A 16,763-nucleotide genomic window follows, 5' to 3' on the forward strand; every position below is an offset into this window, starting at 1 on the left:
CTCCTCCTGCAGCCGCCGCCCGGCGCCGCCATGCCCGGCCCGGCCGCCGGCAGCCGGGCGCGGGTGTACGCCGAGGTGAACAGCCTGAGGAGCCGCGAGTACTGGGACTACGAGGCGCACGTCCCGAGCTGGGGGTAAAGCGCCCCGCGGGGAGACACCCCCCACCCCCCCTTCCCCGGGCCGCCGGCGGCCCCGCACCCTCCTGCGGGCCTCAGCCCACGGGAAGGGGTCCCTGCCCCCCCCCCCCGCCCCGTTTCGGCGTCTGCCCGGGGGCCTGCGGGCGGCTGAGGGGGGGGGCTGGGAGAGGGCCCGTCCCCGTCCCGGCCTGCTGCCTTGTCAGTTATCCTCTCCCCCCACCCTCCTCCTCCTCCTCCTCCTCCTCCTCCTCCTCCTCTCTTCTCTTGGTGCCCGCAGCAATCAGGACGACTACCAGCTGGTTCGCAAGCTCGGGCGAGGGAAGTACAGCGAGGTCTTCGAGGCCATCAACATCACCAACAACGAGAGGGTCGTTGTGAAGATCCTCAAGGTGAGTGTCCCGTTGATGGCTGTAGGGGCTTGTGGTGGCTGGAAGCGAGGGGGAGAGGAGCTGGGCTGGCAGGGCCAAAGGACTGTTGGATCTCCTCCTTCACCCCAAACCTCTTGTTTTCTCGTTAAGGACATTGGGATGGTGGGTTTGGAAATCGATTTGGTGTCCCGCGTGCTGTGGTGATGTTTTGATGTCTCCACCCCTCCTGTCCAGCATAGCTCTGGGCTGAGAGCTCCTCTGGAGGAGGAGAGCTGTGACTCCTGACACTCGAACAGCCTTGCATGTGTTGCCTGCGTTTGGTGAATTGTATCTGGCAATGCCTGTCTAAAACAGCCCAGGGACTGCCATTTTAACAGAAATGTGAAGCCTGGAGGGGGGAATCCTTCTGTTAACCTCTAGACAGCTGGCACGTGGCCTTTTCAGGGCCAGGCTGCGGGATGCTCAGCAGTCAAAAAAGCAGACAAAATTTTATATTCAGTCCTTTAGAGGATCTTGCACGGAAAGGAACTTCGCCACAGGCAGGCCAAAACCACCATGGAAACTCGAGGAGACTGAAATAGGCCGTCTGAAATTTGGCAGTGTCTGTGTCCTGTATTCTGGTGTGTTGGCCCTAGTGGAGTCGGGCTGTGGGGACCTTCGTGCGGCCGTAACAGGTTGTAGTTTGAGATGGCTGAATGCACTGGTTAGTCGCTGCAGGGCACGCCTTACCGTGTTTGGCGCTGAAGCAGTGGGCTCATGGCAAGTTGTAGTAACTGTCCTAGCAGCAATCTGTGTTGGTGATCTGGGGGTGGGCAGGGGTATTAAAAAAACAGAAATGAAAGGTGAGACTTGAGGTGCTTTTGGTTTTGGTGTGGCTGACACTTGTGGCTGTCACTTGTTGGACCAGCAACACTTGTCACTTGTTCCCCAAGAGCATGTGGAAGCCAGTGTCTGACTATGGGTGTTCTAAGAATTTGGGCACATGTTGATCTGCAGCATGCAGGGGGGTCTGAGCTTATGTGCCCTTGCAGCCACTAAGACTAGCAGCTACCTAGGACACGTGTCTCTCTGCAGGGCTGTAGCCTTAAGGCTTTTGCTAGATCCGCTCCTGTAGTGTGGCTAGCTGTCTCATTTTGTCTCTGCTGATATCCCCACTCTCTCACTGTGCCAGCTTCCTTGGGATCTTCCTTGGATTCCCAGGGAACTTGTCACCGTTTGCCTGGCCACTGCTCCTAGGCAAGGTGTGATCTCCTGTCTGCCTCTGGGAGGTGGTATGCACACCCCTGCTTTGGCTGTGGTCAACATGGTGGCCAGGTGAGCCGTTTGGGAGAGTCCCTGTGGCTGAGCCCGACGTCAGGGCAGAACGGTGAGGCTCACATGCCCTCAGCGAGCTGAGTTCCTCTGGTGTGCTGTTTGGGCCTTCCCCTCCTTTGGATGCTTTATGTGGTTTTGGTTTTTGGTTCTTCTTTAAGTAGGGGCAGGCAGGAATTTCTCCTATGAGAGAGTAGTCAAAGGTAGCCAGTGCAGAGCTGGGTTTTACGGCAAGATGGCTTGTGGCTAGGCTGGGGAAACTGCACTTCTGCACGCTGTTCTGGAGCCCATGATGGTCTCTTCAGGACTGCTGTGGTTTGTTGAGATCCTAGATCTTGTCCCACATAGAAAGGCACCACGAGGCTGAGAAGAGACTGCAGGGAAAGTCATCAGAAATCTTCCTCCTTGCCTCTTCCCAGCCTAAGGAACCTCCCCTGGAGCAATGCTCCTCTCACTGTGGCAGCGGAACTCTGTCATGTCTAGGGAGCCTGTCAGCATTGGACTGTGAATCAGCTGGCAAGAGTCATCTGAGGGCAGCTGGGTGCTCCTTCTCCTTAGGGCCTGAATCTGTTGCATTAATGTCCTGTGAGCAGGGGACTGGATTGTCCCGGTTCCCTTGGCACCCCCCACTTGCATTAACATGCAGACAGCATTCCTGCGAGTGAGCAAGGAAAAGCAGAAAGTCCAGATAAATAAAGATGAACTTACTTCTCAGTGGAAAGTGTGTCAGTGAAAAGTGAGTTTCAGAGCACCATGTTGTGTGCATTATGAAAACCTGTGAAGTGTGGCAATAACATCACTCTGATCTGTGGAAAGTGCCTCTGGTTTCCTGTAGCTAGACTCAAACTTAATTGCGAATGTAATTACATGTATCTACAGTGGAACCTTAGCAAAGAAGCTGGGTCTCTTTTTACCTCCTAATTCAGGCTGGATCCTGTGAGGTGGGAAATGCAACCAAAAGTCTTCAGGTTTTTGTGTGGCTGTAGGGGTGGGACAAAGGGGAAGACTGTTGCTGGGTGCTGGATGCGGCTGTTTACTACAGTTGCTCCTTTCTCGTTAAGGTTTTTTGAGAAGACAATTTATATTATGTGTTAGACCGATTTTTAGCAAGAGTAACTGTTTTAATATCTGTGCTTCATGGGAGGTGACTGGTGTCTCTTCCCAGCCTTGTTGTTTGAAGCAGTTTATCCTTACTGAGCTCAAGTTAACATGTAGCAAGCACTTCCCCTGCCTTTTTTTTCTCCCCTTCTTTGGTGTTGTGCTACCTGAACATCTTGTACCCTCCTCCAGAGAGGTCAGGAAATTTTATCACCCTTTTTCTGATGCAGAACTGAGCCACAGAGATTTCCTGTGTGACTTTGGGCAAGTCCCTTAGCCTCAACAAAGCTGAGACTAGAGCATAGGTCCTAGTCTAGTGCTGCACGAAGGAGATAATTAACTGCTCTTTCTCTTCTGGCAGCCACTTGCCTTGTTTGTTTAAGTGCCCTATGAAGACTTTAGCATTGGACAAGACCAGGGAGCTAATGGCTCTGATTGGTATCACAGTGCCCCAGGCCTTTGGGGCTTGCATAAAGCAAGATGCCCCATAGGGAAATGGCCAGGGAAGGTCAGGACCCAGCATTGCCTTTCTGTTCTGCTACCCTGAGTGCAGGACCAGGCATAATCCTGCAGGAAAATGGTATGTGCTCATGCCACTAGTTGTGGTCATAACATGTGTCAGCAAAGGAGCAGAATTAAGATCATGCAGATGACTATAATGTTACCATTTCCTGGATCAAGTTCCTTTCTTTGCAAATGTAATACTCTTAATGTCACTTTTTCCAGAATTCTGCAGCTCTTTTTAAAAAAAGGCAAATGAAGCAAGCAGGTTCCTTCTCACTCCACTGCAGCAAGACATCAGGATGTGCCATGTAGGACAGTGTGTGCAAAGCGGCGAGGTAGAAGCCCTGGTTTGCCACACAGAAACCCCCTGCTAAGCATCCTCTGAAAGCTTTTATCTTGAGAAGCGAGGCAGAGGGCAACTCCCCCCCTTTTCAACCTGCTCAGGGAGCAAAGATTCACCAAAAAGAGCCATGGGGCTGAAGTGATCTTGGCAGGTAGCGGAGGACTCTGCATTGTACTGACTTTTCTACCCCTCATGGGTAGTAGGGCATGGAGTTAGCCATCAGCTGTGTTCCTCCAGTCCCTAGCTGATGTGGAAGGCTCTTGTGGGCTTTTTGATCTGGCTGGCCTTGGTACAGCTGTGGGCATGCTTCCCGCATGCTTAGCGGAGGGCCAAATCAGGAAGAGGGAATGGGTGCATGTGTCCTGTATGTGCTTTTGTGTCTTACTTAAATTTGATGCTAAGGTTTGACTCCTGGGATGAGGTCTGACATTCCTCGGCACTTACAAAGGAAATTCAAGACATCTTTGTTTCCAGTGAGTCATGTATTGTCTACATCCAATGCTGGTATCTAAAGCACAGCTCTGCTGTTTCATATCTAACCACATACATGTAGATTTTTGGTGTACCGTTGAGGTCAGTCTGCAATCTTTGTGCTGTCTCTTTGAAGAACTTTTCTTTCTTCTTTCTGCTAATGCAGCTCCAAAGTGTCTGCCAGTCTCTTCGTGTGCCTTAAAAGTGAATCCTTCATTCTGAGGTAACAGTGTTCCTGGGGGGTGTGAACAGCATTGCAAGTTGCCACTCTAAAAGCCAAAGATAAACTTTCCACATTGCTTGTAACTTTTGTGGGTGATTCTGTGTGGTGAGAATGCTGCTGTTAAAGTTACCTACAGTTATGGCTGTTGGAGAGCTTCAGCTGTACCACACTGTCCTTCATAGCCCATTCCCTTATACTGATTACCACCATCTTGAGTGCCCACTCAAGGCAGAGATTCCAGCATCCATATTGTTAGCTCTGTGCAGGAGTCCTCCTGCTTTCCTGATGTGCTTGTCTATGTACACTCTACTTGCCTGCGAAGCATTAAACCCATCACAGTTTTGAGACAGTTTTGTCTCCTGGTATGGTTGCTATCTGCATGGACACAACACTCGCGGAGGTTAGGGGAAGAATGCAATTACGAGGAGAGGGACCAGTGAAACGGAGGTTCTGCAGCAGTGATGAAATAGCCCCTTTCTCCTTTGGTGGCTTTTGTCCCTCTGTGCTGAGTCTGTGAACTAGAACTTTCAACCATGTACGTGGTTTCACAAGTGCATTCTTGTTTGTTTGGCTTTGTTTTTCCCCTGTTCCCCCTTTTGGGCTATGTGAACCCTCCAGAGCTGCTGCTCATACCACGCACTGCTGCAAGGTCCTTCCAGTGTTGAACTCAAATTATCGCTTTAGTAGCTAGAGAACCATTTGGGGGAGGCAGCCCTGTGGCTCTAGTAAATTTTCCTCTGTCCCTAAAAGCTTTAGAGCCCACATATATCAGCATGTTCTAGATGGGGGCTGAAATGACTCCCATGCTGGTGTACAGAAGGGATTGCAGAGGGAAATAGGATTGGATGATGTTGGTCCCTCAGGCTGGAGCTTTTGACTGCATCAGTGACCTTCTACCAAAGGCGTTCAATGCCTGCTCCTGGTAGCTATCTGTGTCTCTTGCTTCTCCTGTGTTTGCATGCACTGAATCAGCTCTCCCTGGCCCACTTCCTCCTCTGGCAGTCTTGAAATGAGCCCTTTTGCAAGAGAGCCGGGTACACAGCTCTTTTAAACACCAGTTGCCCACATTGAGCTTGGCACAGTTGGCTGCTGGAGTCCAGCCTTGTTTGGAGCTGAGACCAACTGAGATGGTACCGCGTGTCTCGCAGAGGCCTGGAGATGCAGCTGATAACTCTCGCGGTGGTGTTCTAGCACTAAGGAATTTGTGAGCAGCGAAACTGCGGCTGCTGTGAGAAGGAGGGCGAGTTACAGCACTGTGTCTGTTCGCAGCAGCCTAGGCCAGAGCCTGAATGAATGATTCTCATACCTTGTAATGGTCGTGGTGGGGATCGGGCCTTGGTCCTTGTGCGTCTCTCTTTTAGTTGACTGCAGAAGTCTTGATGCGTCAGGGACAGTCCTGAAGCCCCAGGAGGGCTGTTTCAGGATGTGCTATGGGGGAGGAAAGGCATTCTGAAGGAAAGAATGGCACTGCCCTCAAAACATGTGCTGGTATATTCTAGCAAACTTAAATAAAAAAGCAAAAGTGCTTTAGTAGTGTCAGGGCAGGTTTTTTTCCCGTCTTTTCTAAAACTCAAGAGCAGCTCAGGAAAGTTTGAATTCCCATAATGGGAGTTGTAAGATGCAAACAACTGACAGAATATTAACACAAGTGGGCTCCTTGATTTTGTAGCTCTTTTGAATATGATTATTTGGTTTCCCAGCTGATGTCTGGCAAAGTAAGCACTGCTGCTCTGAAGCCAATTTTCCTGTTGAGCAATTGGCGTCAGGCTTTATAGGCCGATTATTGTGATCCTTTTGATAATACTTGCTAGGACGAATGAGCTTCTAGTGCCAGCTTTTAAATGTTTAAAGCCTGTCACAAGGATGCTGCTCGAGCCTTTTGCTGGTCGTTGTGTGTTGAGATTTCCCTGCTTGTTCACTGGAAGCATCATGGTGTTCCCAGGCTATTCAGGTTTGGTGAGCAAAAAATGGATCTTTTTCTTTACAGGGTGGTGTAATAAGTGACTTTAGTTTCTCACAGATTTGTATCTTTTGACTGCTAAACCTTCTCCCCTGCTGTGCTAACCCCAGTCCTTTTTCAGAGCACCTGCTGGGCAAAACCCAGTGCCTCCTGTGACTCCATCAGAGCAGCATGTGTGCTCCTCAACTGGCAGTGTGTGTGTGCTGCCTGCTTTTGGCTAATGTAAAATGATTTTTATGCTTTGGATTTAACTTGTATTTCACAGGCCTTCCTGGTCACTACTTTTCTTTCTCAGTGTGGAAACGTGCAGAGAACTTTGGATAACAAATTTATTTTCTCTCTGCTTGAATTCAAGCAACGGGTCCCCAGATTGTTGGGGAAGGCTGGAACTGAAGCATCTGACGGAAGAGTGTACTCCCTTTGCTTCAGAAACCAAGCAAAAAAGATGATTAACCAGGCAGCCATTTATTCATTCAAGACAGGAAGCGATCGTTGCAGCCTTGTATTTAAAGGTTTATTTTAGCAAACAATGTTAATTCTCCCAGCTGGTGTTTGCTGCAGCTGGACTCCTTCCCTGCTTACAAGTTTACATGATCTCATGGAAAATGACCCAGGATCTGATCTCTCAGTCACAGAGAGGTGTTTTCTTCTGCACCTACCTGACTGCAGAGCAACTACTTACCCCATGCCATTTGTCACCTCTGCAGAAGGATGGCATCGGATGATGCTCCCCAGTCTTTGGGCAAAGACAGTTGGGATAGCGCTGACCACTGTCACTGTCTCTTCTGCCTGACTTTCAAGTGGACTGAAGCACCCTCATGGGATCCTTTTGGCTGGTAGGGTAGGAAACCTGCAGCAAAGGGTGGCTGGCTGAGGACAGTTGGAGTGAGAGCTGCCGGGTCCAGCAGAGAGCATCTTCCTGTGGCTGGAGGCCACCTTGTCCCTCTGCTCTGGGCGCTCAGCGTAGTGGGCAGCCGTGAGCTGCATGTTTTGTCTCCACCATCTACAGTCACCTCACTTCCAGTTTGCCTGAAGAAGGAAGCAATTTTCTGGGAAACTGGAAGACTGGCTTGTGCCAGACAGTCATGTTGTTCTAAGGGTACTGCTGCAGTTGAAGTAATTAAACCCCTCCCAGTGTAGACACGGTTAAACTGAGACATGTCTTTTAGCCTGGTTTCCTATGGAAACGAGCCTTATGCAATCCTGTTGTCTGTCAGCCTTTCTCCCCCCTCCTCCCCCCCAGTAGTTTGCACTGGTAGGCCAATTTCAACCAAATGCGACAGAAGTCTCCGAGCTGTCAAGTTTCTACAGATTTCATGGAAATAGGTGTTTGCATAGAGCAGAGGGACTCTGTCAGACCCTGCCTCGGAGGGAAAGGCTGCAGCGAGGGTTTGACTCATACTGGTCACTGGAGACTCCCAGGATGGAGGAAAGCTTTAAAATGCCTCTGCTGTGCGAACAGATGGAGTTGGAGTCTGCACCTGTATGAAACGTTGCCTTGCAAACACAAGCAGATCAAACTCAGGAGCAGTTAATTTTGTTTAGGTGCCTGCTCCATTCCTCTGCTGGAAATCCCCCTCCATGAGCAGGAGGACTGAGCTGTGTAGGAAACACAACCTGAAATGCCACTGTTCATAGCCTGGTTTAATAAAATAGCCTTAAATGAGTACTGTTAAAATACTCTGGCTGCAAGGGCTAGTGGTTTAGAAGCTATCCCTGCTGGGAGGGGCAGATGGTTGGAGGCCATAATAGTTTCAGTTAGTTCACATTTAATCCATGTGTGTTTGGAGTCAACATCCTTGGAGAGACAGATCGGGTGACTGAGAGACAGTTGTAGCAACCCAGACTTAATCCTGGTGCTTGGAGGGTATGCTGCTGATTGCCTGTGCTTTCAGCAGTACTGGGGTCTGGTGCTTTCAGCAGGAGGGAAGTCAGCAGAGTTTCTGTGGTTGTGAATGGTTAGCTCCAGTGCAGTACTAGCTGTGTGCTGGAGTGGTTTGCACCAAGGTGTTTGATTTGCTAGATGCAAGAGCTTGGGCTTGGAATCAGTTACTGGGCAAAAACTTAGCCCCAGTGATGTGCTTTTGGGTAGTAGACAGTATTTGCAGTTGTGGCTGGAGCAATGGCATGGGACAGTGTGTGGGTAGGAGGTGGTATGTGGCTGGATAGGCTGCTAGGGTGGAGGCCAGCAGATGCCACTGTTTTCTCCTGCAAATCTGAAATGGGGAAATCCTTGTTCCCCTGCATTGCTCTCTGAGGAAACTTCCAGGCAATAGCTTTTCCTCTAAGATGGCATTACTTCAGCCTGTGGCATTTCTCCCTGCCTCATCCCTGTTTACCTAGTGGTGGAAAACCCTGTCCTGACCACTGGCTGCAGGCGGGGAGAGTGCTCTGACGATGCACTGCTTATGACCCTGCAATGAGCAGGGCTTCCCATACCCCCTCCCTGCCCAGAGGCTTGTGGGGCGCTCGTGCCAGCTCACAGCCGGCGTGGAGGTAGTGCAGCCATGTGTGGACAGCCTGGCCTGAGCTCTGCACTACTGCAGCTTAGCAGGAAAACGTGCAAACAGCGAGCAGCTTGTAACTCTCCCTCTTGCTGACACGGTGTTCATTGGAGTGTCTTCCCTCAGTGATGTTGGAGAAGCTGCTGTTGCCAATTATCTGCAGGCATTTCATTAAAAAAAGACCAACTTTCTTCTCTTCTTTTTTCCAAAAGTCGCTGATTCTGTCTGCTCCTGTCTTTTAATGTGTGTTGTGGGCAGGGGTAGATTTCTGGTGGAGATCATGCAGGGCATTGTTTTCCCATCCTGAAAAAGGTGGAAACCTGTGGAAGTGACCAGAAGACAACAACTTCTGCCCCAGTGGAAGTGGTGACTGCTATGGAAGGAGAAATGGAAATGTTGGAGGGATATCCTCCACTACCTAGCTGATGCAAAAGGCCCTTGAAACTACAGTACAAAGGAAAAGGTATTTCAAAGTGGGCTTTGGGTCCTCTTGGCTGTGTTCAGGCACTGTTTCAGCTCCCGATCAGGTGCAAGTGTCACAGCAGAGAGGCTGTGATGCATATCTATCAGTAGCCAGGCCGTTCAGCAAGCACTTCAGGATGGCCATGGCTCAGCTCCCTTTTTGAAGTTCCTTGGAAAACAGCTTGTGTGGGCATCTGTCTTGCTAGATGATCAGAGTAACCGAATTACATCCTCTAATTCCATCTTGGCCTTCTGGTAAGATCAGTGCCTGTGGGCGACACAAAGGTGGTGTCTGTCCCCATGCTGACATAAGTGAAATTAGTCCCTAATGAACCATATTCCTCTCAGGTTCAGAAACGTAGCCCTCACTTCTGCTGGTTTCTGTCACCCTGCTCTGGCTGCTTCTCCCTGTCTGTCTGACCTCCCACTGGCTCCAGCCATGGCTGGGTACTGCCCAGGGGCTGTTGGTCGCCCCTCCCCAGCAAACCCTGCCCCGTGTAGCTCCAGCTCTGGCTGACGGCTGCAGTGGCCTTGCTGCCGTTTTCCACAGTGGCTTTATGAGGTGCTGACGCTTCCTTTGCTGGCATCGGTGTTATTTTTGGCACTTTGCTTCGGGCTGAGATTCTCATCTTTTGGCTTGAAAGTCTAGCCTCCTGCCTTTTAACTTGGAAAAGAAGGGCAGGATTAAAATCTGAAGGTTTCAGCCACCTGAAAAGCCTAGAAAGACAGCATATTTTATCACTTATATAAATGCCATATTTTCCCAGTATATAAAAAGCTTCTGTTCCTTCTCCCGTCTCCTGGTACATTCCTTTGAGGGGTCTGAAACCAGTGATTGCCTTGGATTCGCCTGTAACAGGAGTACGAGTTGCTCCATTGGCACTCTGCAGCCATCATTGAAGTGGGAGGCTGTGGCAGAGGCGAGGCGGTGAGCACGAGCTGTTCGAGCTCCTGTGGCTCTTTGTCCTTCACGCAGACGTCTAATAACACGTGTTGTGTTGGTAAGGTGCCTCATACCTCTTTGCCATTCACCGTTATTCCCGTCCTCACACACCAGACTCCGTGCTGGATGGCAAATGTTTTAGAAAGCTAAATGTCTGGAGAGGAGTGTTTTCATCAGCAAACCTCAGAGGTAGGGCACAGGCTTTACCAGTCTCTGCAGGATGTCTCTGCAGCTCTCTGCAATGGTACCAGTGGTGCAAGGAGGGGCTGTTCCAGCTCTGCAATGAAGGGCCATTAGACCGGTGACTTGCAAACGGTGATGCCCACACTGGTCGCTAGCCAAGGCTCATTAAAAAAGTCTCCCCTCTAAGCTGCCTTTCCTTTCAGGCAGGCACAGAGCTGGAGTTGTCCTGAGTGTGGATGAGTTAAAGAAACAATCATTCCTTTGCATTGAAGTGGACCGCTGGATCAGCAGAGTGTAAAAGCTAACGCAAACTCCAAGCCCCTGCCTTGGGAGCAGCTGGTTTTTGTCACTCTCTGCAGGGTGATGTCCAGAGAAAAGCTTACTCTGCAAAGGCAGTTCCTGGGACTCTGCAGATTCGAGGAAGAGTCAAAAACTGTTTAAAATGTCTGTAGGCTTTAAAAATAATCATGGTATATGGATGCGATGGCATGCTGTGCAGTTGGGTCTATGCTCTTAGGGTGGTCGCGAAAGACGTGCACAGTTAGGCGTAGCAGTGTCTGAGCTTACTAGAAATCTTGGTGTTGGATACTCTAAGGTCATTGTTTCATTGGATTAAAGGACTCATTGGGAAATGGGTTGGCATTAAGGAGTGAAAAACTGGTTTGTAGTGGTAACCAAAAGCTGAGGTGCGAGGTCCACCATGCTTGTCCTGTGTCTCTAAATGCATAACAGAGAATGAGTGTGCTGAGATTTCCACATAGCAGTCCAAGGCACTTTTAACTACAGTTACTGGAGTCACAATTATGTTTGTCTCGAGTGGTTTGACTTTCACCTCATGAGTGGAAAGCTTTCACTGATGAGAGGGAAATCCTAGTTCAAGCAAGGTGTCTGTCTCCTCTTTGAAGCTAAAAATGTTCCCTCGTGAGGGTGGGAGCAGAGAGAGGAAGAGAGGTGATGTGATCCAGTCAAAATTGGTGGCAGAAATCAGTGTTAATTTCTGAAAGGACTCTCACTTCTAATTTCTTTTGTCTATTTAAGCCAGTGAAGAAAAAGAAGATAAAACGCGAGGTTAAGATTCTGGAGAATCTACGTGGTGGCACCAACATCATTAATCTGATTGACACTGTCAAGGATCCAGTGGTAGGTGCCTGTGTGGCGTGGTGTGTGTGGTGGGCTTGCCTCCCCGCTGACTGCAGGCACAGGGCAGGCAATACCACGTGACTCCTGCTCTCAGCTTGGGTTAGGTGCCCATGCCTTCGTGCCAGCCAGGGGCAAGCGGTGTCCAGCTCATTACAGTCTCCTGAGGTGGGTTGGTTTGGATGAGCTCATGTTCCTCTCCATGTTCCCCAGACACTTTTAAACTCCTTCTGTGAGCTTCCTGTGGCTGATGGGGGAGAAGTTTTGTAGCCCTACAAATTTTCTATAAGAAAGCAGAGCCTGTAGCCTTTCAGCTTCTGTCTGGCATCTGGAACATAAGTATCTGCCAGGGCAAATGGATATTAAGCACTCTTCATCCTTCTGGTTGCTGTCCTGCCCAGTGACCAGAGGTCACATCCTTTGCATTGCCACAGTTCCCGGGAAGTTTTCTCTGACTAGCACCTGGCTGAGGTCTGTGACTCCCAGCCTGCTGGCAGCCACGGAGAAGAAATGATGCTGCTGTAGTGTTGGCAGTTCTGGCTGATCTTCCTCCTGCGATGGGCTGTGAGGCCTTAGCCCCTGGTGACACCTTTTGCCTTGCCCTCTGCTCCATCGCATGGGGAGGAGCAGCGTTGGCCAAAATGCTGTGTTGGTGCTTGCTGCATGGGGTATAAGTGGAGCTTGCCTCTGCCTGCTGCAGGAGCAGGGCTCTGTTTCTCTTGCTGTCCTGCTCTTGCCCTGCTCTCTGCAGTGAGGCTTGGGCAGGAAGCAAAAGCTTTCTTGGGTCTCTTGGAGCAAAGAAAGGTCAAGAGCGTGTTTTAAACTGTGACTCTCTCTCTCTTGCAGTCAAAGACCCCTGCTCTGGTGTTTGAATACATCAATAACACAGATTTTAAGGTGAGTCTGCCTGAGTGTAGAGGGGGGAGGCTTCCCATTTCTGTTAAGAGTGCTGTGATCTTGGGTTGTCAGATACTCCTCGAGAGCTATGGGGGGAGTTTGGAGTTTTAACCTATGTCAGCTTCACCTTCCTTTCCCCATGTAAATCACAAATCTGTAAATGGGCTCTAGACAAGAAGGAAGAAAAAGCGTGTGTGCTGAATCTCCTCCCAACTTTGAGGAGTAAGTTCAACAGGTTAGATATTCTTATTCCCCTCTCAATTTAGTAATTACTGCAGTGCTATATATTCAGCCCAAGTTAATCCCTGTGCTGTGATGCTCTATTAACAGCAGTGAAGTTGATGGAGCAGGTGACACCAATTTGTGCTGGAATCCTTCAGACCTGGGGACTGTGGGGTGGCAGAGGCTGGAGAGCACGTCTCCCACTGCCGGTGGGCCTGGCAGCGGGGGACTGCGCAGTCTTGAATACATCTTAAGAGCTTTTCTGCTTGCCTGAGGCTGCAGCATATTCCCTGGCTCTTCTGATTTCTGGGTTGCTCCAAGTGGCATTACTCCTTCCCAAAATGGGGGTCCTTCTGTCTGAGTGCAGCTACGACTGCCTGTGCTACTGAAATGCTTCTGGCTGGCAGCAGTGAGCTGATACACAAAAGGGATATATAATTAGCAACCACGCCTATTTTAATGGTATCTTTGCTTCCCCCATGTGAATCTTTACCCTAAGTCATTAAGTCAGTGGTGGAGAATTAATTGAGCAGTTGCCATTAGAAAGCCAGCAGTCATCCCCTCCTGCACTGTTCAGAGATCTCTTTTGTTCCATATGATGGGACAGTGCTTTTTTTTCTTCTTGTCTGTGCTGGAGCCTTATGTAGGTATACACTTTGTAGGATGCAGCTTCAGCAGATACACCAAACACCCAGAGAAGGACTCTGGGTTGGTGATGGTGGAAAGGAGGCAGTTTGTCAGCTGGCCCATGGACCATCTCACCTGCAGTCCTGCACGCTGCGAGGCAGCATGCGTTGTTTCTGTCCCTCTGGGATTGGTCTGGCGAGCTGAATCCTGCTAGGTGGGACCCTGTGCATAGCCAGAGCTGCAGCCATGCTGACAGTGGTAGTCTAGCTCTATTTAATCTCATGTAGAGACTTACTGCAGAGGCTAGTATAATAGTAACTTGCAGCAGTGTCTGCCCTGACAGCTCTGGGTGGGGAGGCAAGTGTTGCCTCCATCAAGTAAACAGCCATGAGAGGAGTGCTATGTTGTGACCTTTCAGGGATAATTAAAGTAGGCTTGGTTTGTCTGGGATTCATTGACATCAGCTGGGCTGTTCCAGTGCTACATGTATGTTGGGAACATGCCTCTGTGCTGCTTCTGATGATCCAGGGACTCTTCATAAGGCTGATCCTGGAAGTTCTTAACTTTCTATTTAGAGATTTTATTTATTTATTTATTTATTTTTATTTTTAATATATGGCTTGAGATAAAAAAGATTGCTAGGGTAGCAGCACACCTTGCTGAGGATCGCTTTGTGTGTCTCCTAGTCAAAATGTGATTATACCACTCTGTCGTGTCCTTAGAGGAAAAAATTATCATCAAAGATGTCATCCAGTAACTGAAATAAGTTCATGAAGTGGAGCATTAAGTGGTAACTTGAGGCTGGTGGCTGATAGAGACTCTTAACTGAGAAATGCAGAGCCTGGAGTACGTGGTAGGTCAGCTGTCTCAGCCATGCTGAGAGCTGTCGCAGGCGCCATTGCAGCTGGTAAGGCAACATTGGTCTGGCCACAGCAGAAGTAACAGTGCTCAGCTCTGGCTGTTGCATTAGAAACAACTATGTCAGTTTGCAGCAGATATTTCTAGACTCCTAGGAGAAAGCCTGGCTCCTCAAGGAAGTCCAGATTCACAGCTGTACAAGTCCAAGACAGAAAGTATTGATGCTTTTGATGCTGATGGGTACAAGGCAGGAATAACTTGTCTGGGGAATGCAAGTGTGTCCCCCCAGGGCATGCAGTATGGCTGTTGTGTTCAGAGCTTATTTATAACCTGAATTTCACTAGCTATGTATGGGGTGCATGGGTTATTTGAGCTATACTCCCATGAGCTCTGCTGCCTGTTTGGGTAAGTTCTTGGGGCTGCAGCTAGCTGGCAGATTACAGAGCTGCTGCTACTCACAGGTACCTGTGGATATCCTCTTCTATACAGAGGCTCCCAAGCTGTCTCTTCCCTTGCTCCCTGTCTCTTCCCTTGGCCCTTGCCAAGCAGAAAGCACGCGGAGTAGATAAGACCACTTGTGTTGGAGGTCCTGGCTTGCACTATGCCTCTATACCTGAAGCAGCCAGAGAGCACCCAGTCATTGTCCCATCTGCTCCACAGTCCTGATCTCCCCGGACAGCCAAATTCTGCTGGAGTTAAGTGCCACATGAGCTAATCCTGGTGACAGGGACCTCTTCTCTTTGTTTTGAGGTGGCTGCTGCTGATCTGCCCATCTCTACATTGACTTCTGGATTCAGCAGTACTGATGAGTACCATGCATCTCACTGGCAAATTGCCTTCAGGGTGTGTGAGGGGGTTCCCAGGGTAGCAGGTGGTTGCTGACTGCTTTACAGGATTGTGTTTTTCTCTGTCCTGTTGGCAGTAGTTGCTCACAAGCTTAGGTGTCTCCTCAGTTGCCTCCTGTCTGGCTGTTTCTTTCCTTCAACATTATTATTTTTTGCTTAATGTTAATACTTTCACCCCTTTGCCCATTCAAATGGCAGGACACTATTCATGTCCATGCACCCATTAAAATGGCTGCTGAGTTTCCTCAGCGCTCTGTGCACAGGCAAAAGCTGCAGTTCTGTGGGGCCTAAGCCATGGCTGTGGATGATTCCGGATCAGAAGCGCAAGCTTGTATTCCACACAGTTTGGCTATTTTTAAATGACCGTATAAACAGGAGACTTGAGTGATACCTCCCTAGAGCTGATTACATTTTCTTAAATTACCTGGCTGGGTCCCTTCTGAAAGTGACGGCTGTGTACTCACAGGGATGATGGGTTGGAACTAGACTAAATGCATATTCTGCTGTGTGAGGATGGCTGCTTGTGTACGGGGCTAGTGTTTCTCTTCAGACCTGCTGTATTACTTGTCATCTGTGAGCACTCAAGCTACCCACAGTCATTTGCCTTAAATGATAGCTGCACTGCAGAGCCATGCAGTCAATTGAGTAATCATCAGTGAAATTAAATGTCTTTTGCTAATTGGTTTCAAACTAGAAATGAGACGCCTGTCCTTCAACCACTGTCAACTGTCACATATTTTGTGTAGTCCATGAGTGTACCTGGTACTGTGCCTTTCATTGCCCCAAAGAGGCAAATCCCTCAGGAAAGAAGGGGTCAAAGCCAGGTCTCCAGGAGCAGTGCTGGGTTGGGTTTGCTCTTTCATTCTTAAAACACACTAGCAGGTTGGCAGCTGAAGAAGAGGAGATGGGCAAGGATGGCGACCAATGAAAGATTGCTTCAGGATGTTCAGCCTGTTCAGTTGTGGGGACAGTAGGCTTTTGAGTCAAATCTTCCACTTCGCCCGCACCTCGGTGAATTTTCAGGCCAAGTTGCTGTAAGGGAAGTGTGTGCATGGGTTTTATGCTTGTACATCCAAGGTTAGTTTAAAAAATAGTTGTTGCCCTGCAAAGGCGATGCAGAAATATGAAAGATTCTCCTCCCTTGCATGTCTGCTGAGGCCAGGATGCTTTGGGAACTGTTGCCTTTTCTTTTGCTGCTGCCTGCTCTGCACCCCAAAGCAGCATCTCTCTCCTCTGACAGTTCCTTGCAGCCACCCTGTTGCTTTGCAGATGCTGCTTCCTGCACGTAGCCAGCTGTGTTGCTCACTCAAGGGAGAAGAATAAGCATTTAACTCCTGTCAGCCCCAAGGAGAGGGGAAGCATGTCTCTGCCTCCTCAGGCACTAACATGATTAGTTTACGATTGGTTATGTGATGTGTGCCAAAATATCACTGAAAGCTGGAGAGGGGTAGAGGCTGCCTCGGGGTGAGTTTGGCCTTTCCTTGTGCTCTGTATGGAGAAAGGAGACCAGCCCAGCCTCTAAGGCCTTGTGCGATCCTGAGTGCTGACAAGTAGCTGAGCAGATGTTTGAGCGGGGTCTGAGTGATCCCCACAGTGATGTTTCCAATAGTTTTACTCCAAAGAGCCAGCTGTAACAGCAGAGCATGGGACATATCTGTAAAGGAGGTGTC

General features: G+C 49.4%; 1 protein-coding gene across 2 annotated transcripts in view; it reads left to right on the forward strand.

The window, feature by feature from the left end:
* Positions 1–6: 6 nt before the first annotated feature.
* The window catches only part of CSNK2A2 (casein kinase 2, alpha prime polypeptide), a 28,106-nt gene continuing 11,349 nt past the window's right edge, over positions 7–16,763 (forward strand). The window contains exons 1-4 of one of the 2 annotated variants that reach the window (XM_010582914.1): positions 7–134; positions 415–526; positions 11,546–11,647; positions 12,491–12,541. In XM_010582914.1, the coding sequence (XP_010581216.1) occupies positions 31–134; positions 415–526; positions 11,546–11,647; positions 12,491–12,541 (369 nt within the window). In that variant the 5' untranslated portion in view covers positions 7–30. The remainder of the gene's footprint in view (positions 135–414; positions 527–11,545; positions 11,648–12,490; positions 12,542–16,763) is intronic. The other variant, XM_010582923.1, reaches the window with a different exon arrangement.

Source organism: Haliaeetus leucocephalus, unplaced genomic scaffold, assembly GCF_000737465.1.
Source record: "Haliaeetus leucocephalus isolate CR32 unplaced genomic scaffold, Haliaeetus_leucocephalus-4.0 Scaffold92, whole genome shotgun sequence".
NCBI lineage: Eukaryota > Metazoa > Chordata > Aves > Accipitriformes > Accipitridae > Haliaeetus > Haliaeetus leucocephalus.